Source organism: Muntiacus reevesi, chromosome 5 (genome assembly GCF_963930625.1).
Source record: "Muntiacus reevesi chromosome 5, mMunRee1.1, whole genome shotgun sequence".
In the NCBI taxonomy this organism is placed as follows: Eukaryota; Metazoa; Chordata; class Mammalia; order Artiodactyla; family Cervidae; genus Muntiacus; species Muntiacus reevesi.
Genome location: NC_089253.1, coordinates 53435998 through 53441433, shown reverse-complemented (window position 1 = coordinate 53441433; position 5436 = coordinate 53435998). Strand labels below are relative to the sequence as shown.

At 52.6% G+C, this 5436-nt stretch overlaps 1 protein-coding gene across 1 annotated transcript; it reads left to right on the top strand.

Moving 5' to 3' along the window:
* Nucleotides 1-490: 490 nt before the first annotated feature.
* On the top strand, nt 491-5060 carry IL10 (interleukin 10). Its single transcript, XM_065936694.1, has 5 exons — nt 491-702; nt 1547-1606; nt 1908-2060; nt 3084-3149; nt 4234-5060. Exons 1-5 carry the CDS (start codon nt 535-537, stop codon nt 4324-4326), a joined length of 540 nt encoding a protein of 179 aa, XP_065792766.1. The 5' UTR covers nt 491-534; the 3' UTR covers nt 4327-5060.
* Nucleotides 5061-5436: the final 376 nt, after the last annotated feature.

The following is a 5436-nucleotide window of genomic DNA, read 5'->3' as shown; positions in this document are numbered from 1 at the left end:
ACTTCCCAACCCAGCAAGAAGCCCTGAGTATCAACCCAGGTTGAGGAGGGGACCCAGTTATTTCTCAATCACATTGTATTCTGGAATGGCCAATTTGTCCACGTCACTGTGATCTAGAAACACGTGAATGGAACCCACAACTGTGGGTCCCTGCGTACAGAACAGCTGTTCACCCCAGGAAATCAACTTTTTTTTTTATTAAGAGAAGTTGAAAATTATTTTAAAAGGGAGAGAGAGGTAGCTTCTCCTAAAAATAGCCATATGCAGAAGTTCATTTTTCACCCTCATGTTTTATGCTTACGAAGCAATATTTTTAAAGTTTTGAGTAAGAATGCAAAGTTGGAGAGCTCTAGGGAGGGAAGGGAGGGGCAGAGAAACCTTTGCCAGGAAATCTGTGACACTGTGGCTTTTTGTGAATGGGAGGCCTCGCACAATATAAAAGGGGGCACAGTAGGTGAAGGTCAACACAACAGGGGCTTGCTCTTGCAAAACCAAACCACAAGTCCGACTCAACGAAGAAGACAGAGCTCCGCCATGCCCAGAAGCTCAGCCCTGCTTTGTTGCCTGGTCTTCCTGGCTGGGGTGGCAGCCAGCCGAGATGCGAGCGCCCCGTCTGACAGCAGCTGTACCCACTTCCCAGGCAGCCTGCCTCACATGCTGCGGGAGCTCCGAGCTGCCTTCGGCAGGGTGAAGACTTTCTTTGTGAGTATAAAGCCCTCCTGTCCTTCCTTCCTCCCTCCCCTAGGACTGCAGGAAGAGCCATTCTGCAGGAGCTCACAAGAGCCTCCTTTCCATCCACCTCCACCCTCAGCATCCATTCCCCCCGAAGCTGAAATTCTCAAGAGTCCCTGGTCAAACTGTGGGTTCAGTGAGTTAATTTGAGCTCTGGTGATGCAGCAGATTGTGCAAGAAAAGTTGTCTTTAAAAACTGTAAAGGCATTATCCCACCTATGCTAGGAAATCTGTACAGGATTCTCTGGAGCTCAGTACCTCATTGGCTGGGAGAAATCACAAAGGGTCTGATTGGAGGTGAAGATATTCCCATACCCCATGGCAGGGATACAAAAGTTGCCTCAGCTTGGAGGGCTTAAAGAACCTGAAAGACGGATGGTTGGGGGTAGCATATATAGGGGGAGACCTGCCACAGAACATGCATGCCACTTTCAGAGAACTGTCAGTGCTGCAGCTGGATATAGGCAGGGAGGAGACAGAAAAGCAAAGGGCGCTGGGGTATTGGCAACAGGGGTCCCCGCACACATAACACAGCTTTACAGAAAGTAGACTGGGACCCAGGCAGGCTTCTGCCTTGCCTTCAAATTCAGCCAGATTTTTAAAAGAACTTGGTCCCCGGAGGAAGGAGACCTGGTTTAAGAAAGGGCTCCAGCTCTGTTGAATGTCCTGTTTCGAAAGCCCTCCTTTCTCTTTTGGAGGCAGGGCTCTGTTGATTAAAAATCAGAAAGTCTCTCCATAAAAGGATATCAGAAAGACAATCATTCTCAGTATTGCTCCAAACCCTGGGTTCACTCTCCTTGTGTTCTTCTTGCAGCAAATGAAGGACCAACTGCACAGCTTGCTGTTGACCCAGTCTCTGCTGGATGACTTTAAGGTGAGGGCTGGGGTGAGTGTGTTTGGGGGGGCGGTGTGCAGGGAGCATGCAGTGTGACTAAGGGAGACTCTGCTGCTTCGCCTGCAGGGAGCTGGGTCGGCTTCCTTCACTTCAAAAAAGGAGAAGTGGGAAGACCTTAACTCAGCACATAGCCAGGCGGAGGCAGGGGGTTGGGTGTTGTCAAGGGCTCCGTTCCAGGGGGAGGTGGCCACTGAAAAAGCTCCCTGGGGAACAAAGCCGTCCTCTCAGGCCATATAGCCCTTCCTCCCGAGTCACCACCCGCCTTGGCTTCTGCCCTTAGGGTTACCTGGGTTGCCAAGCCTTGTCGGAAATGATCCAGTTTTACCTGGAGGAGGTGATGCCGCAGGCTGAGAACCATGGGCCTGAGATCAAGGAGCACGTGAACTCGCTGGGGGAGAAGCTGAAGACCCTCCGGCTGCAACTGAGGCGCTGTGTGAGTAGCAGACCGGCTCTGGCTCCTCTGGGCTCGTCCTGAGACCGCCTCTTCCAGCCCTGCACTCGCCCGGGACCCCGGGACCCGGCCCGCGGGCACCCTGCCCCTCCAGAGCCCCAGGCCTGGCTCGGCTCTCTCTGAGCCGCGGGTGGGGGTGGCTGCTGAGTGCTTACATGTGAAGATTTGCAATAGCTTTCCTGTTATCTGTGAGTCATTCGTGGGTTATTAGCCAGTCCCCGGCCTCGACGTGAAAGGGGCCCAGAGCTTCAGCCTGGGCTCCCTTGTCGCTGGGGACCGAGGCCCTGGGCCCCACGGGAGCAGGCAGAGGCGGAGGGCCCGGGAGAGGGAAAGCCCCTTCCTCTTCCTCTCGACCTTTTCAAAGCAGAGCTTCAGGTGGGGCCCGGCTGACTGCCAGGATTGTCCCGGTATTGTAGAAGGGCCAGGGGTCTCCTTGGTCCCAGGCTAGTGTCTGTGAATAATGCCCCAGGATTCCTGACCCCTCCAACCGCAGTGACACCCTCCCCACTGGTTTCCTCGGCCCCCTCGCTGATGTTGAGAAATCGGTTGGGCTCTATTTGCAGGACAGCACTAGGCAAGGGGGTTGCCTGGCAGGACTGACCCTGTGTCTCTGCTCCATACGGGGCTTAGAAATGGTCCCTGTGGCTGGGACCGAGGAAGGGGACAGGCCAGAAGCAGGACAGGACGGAAGAAGGGCTGGCTCAGCCCTCTGGGTGGCACCGGGATGTGCCCAGAAGGGAACTCCAAGCCCGAGGTGTTAGGTGTTAGATGAAGCAGCCTCGTTGACAGTGGGGAGGAGCTCCTGGAGACACACAGGTCGCCTGGCCCCTGCCCGTGTTGTGTCTTCTCTGCCTGACGGGGAAGGGGGCCCGGCGCAGTCCCCCCCCGAGCTGGGGGGGCAGGCGTTCAAGATGAGCGGGTCTCCTCCTGCTCCCAGGTTGTCTCCCAAGCACGGAGCACCCGGGACCCGGCCCCGTGGTGCTCACACTCTCTCTTTTTCCGCAGCATCGCTTTCTGCCCTGCGAAAACAAGAGCAAGGCGGTGGAGCAGGTGAAGAGCGTCTTCAGTAAGGTGAGCTGCGCTGCTGGCAGGGAGGGCCTGCGGACCGTGACCTCCGTCCACTCCCGGAGGGGCGGAGGGGGGCGGGTGCTCAGCAGGCCCTGAACTTTGCTCGGAGGGGGTGTGGGAACCCGGCAAGTGGGGTGACCTCTTCATCCAGTGAGGGGCTGCCACCTCAGTTATATTTGTTTTCTGTGAAGTGTCTTTGGGGGTTTCTAAATGACTGCACCCTGCCTTCGCAGGCCTGCGGGTTGGGCCAGCCAGCCAGCTGTGAACACAGTGAGCGGGGTGCTGGGGAGAGTGACAGAGGAAACAGAAAGTAGCTTGTTGGGAATCCAGTCTGAAGCCACACGTGCAGGAAGCTGACACGTGAACGTGCACTTACAAACACACCCAGGGGTGCAGCCTGAACGCCCCTGAACCCAGAGCAGGAAGCAGAGCTCAACTTTCCTGGACTTGGCCCCCCTCTCTTTCCACCCACCAGCCACACCACACAAGGTGCCTGAGAATCCCAGCTCTCAAACCAAGTGGGCTTTCTCACTTCCAACTGTCCATGAGCTCTTCTACCCCATTTTCCCGAAGCCGTGGGGCCTGTGTCCTCCTCATGGGCTGGGGACAGACCCTCGGCAGGTTCCAGCATCGGGGCCATGAACCCCCCTGCAGTAGGCCAGAGCAGCAGAGCTGGACCTGCTCACTCCACGGGCAGGGAAACATAAACAGGAGCAAGGCTATCTTTCGCTCTCTCTCTCTCTCCTTCTCTCATTGTCTTTTTTTCAAAGTGGTTCTGCTAATGTGTTTTAATCAGATTTTGAATAAGCGTCATGTGAACACATGACCTTTAAAATTGCTGGAAAGGCACCATTCGAAAAACTGCGCTTTGCAAAGTGACTGTTTCTTTTGCTGCCCACTGGGCAAGGTCCAGGCCAATGCACAACCTTTGCTGACAGTCGGGCATCTCTCCAGATGCCCAGAGTCTGCCCATCTCCCAATGCAAGCAAGCGCAGCCTCTGGGACCAGGGTCATGACCATCTCAGCGGGGACCCACTCACTTGCCCAGAGGGAGTTTTCACTGAACACGTCTTCTCTCCCCACACAGCTCCAAGAGAGGGGTGTCTACAAAGCCATGAGTGAGTTTGACATCTTCATCAACTACATAGAAACCTACATGACAATGAAGATGAAAAACTGAAGCATTCTAGGGAAGAAGACCTCCAGGATGGTGACTCGACAGACTCTATGACATAAACGGAAGATCTCTGAAGTCCGATCCAGGGCTCTGGAAGACCAGAACCAGCTCCCTGGAGACCTCTACTGTACCTCTCTCCTAGAATATTTATTACCTCTAATACCTCAGCTCCTACATCTATTTATTTACTGAGCTTCTCTGTGAACTATTTAGGAAGAAGCCAAATATTATACCTTTTTCAATATTTATTCATTTCACCTGTGTTTAAGCTGTTTCCATAGGGTGAAATACCCTATGATATTTTAGTGTTTAAAGAGAAATTGTAAGTTATATAAAGAAATGTTCCTTGTGGAGCCAACTGCAGTTTCCATTCCAAGCCTGACCATGCTCGCCAGCTGTTGGGCTGTTTTCCCTGACCGCCCTCTAGTTTCTCTTGTCCCTGGACCCACCCGGGTCCCTGGGCTCCCCGAGTGTTATTGAGACTCTTATGCTCTTAGAAAGAGAAGCTAGGGAGCCCCTTTGACGATTAATATTCCAGTGGCTCTGAGGGATTCCCCTGACCTCTTTCCCCAACCACTTCATTCTTGAAAGCTGTGGTCAGCTTGTTATTTATAACAACCTAAAATTGGTTCTAATAGAACTCAGTTTGAACTAGAAACAACTCAATTCCTCTGGGAATGTTACATTGTTTGTCTGTCTTCATAGCAGATTTTATTTTGAATAAATAAATGAGTCATTAAAACCACATTATGCTGTCGGTTGACTTCTGTCTGGCTAAAAATGTTCCCTCAAAGTTTCCAAGATAGAGGAGAGAAGATGAATGAATTCTGCATTCCAGGGAAAGAAAGCTGGATACCATCTCCCAGAAAAGGGAAGCCTCCAAACCTGATCAGGGAAAAGCTTCAAATGCCTTCACCCCTTCAAATGCCAAGAGTGAAGGCCACCCATAGACCATAGTCTTCCCATAGACTCAATCCTTTAAAGAATCATCCTTCATGATCGTGCTAATTTTCAAGGCTAAGGATGAGATTCTGTACATACCAAAATTGAAAAGCTAGGCAGAGGAATTTTCCCATTGTTCTGGTTTGGGGGTTTTGGTGGGTTTTTGTTTTT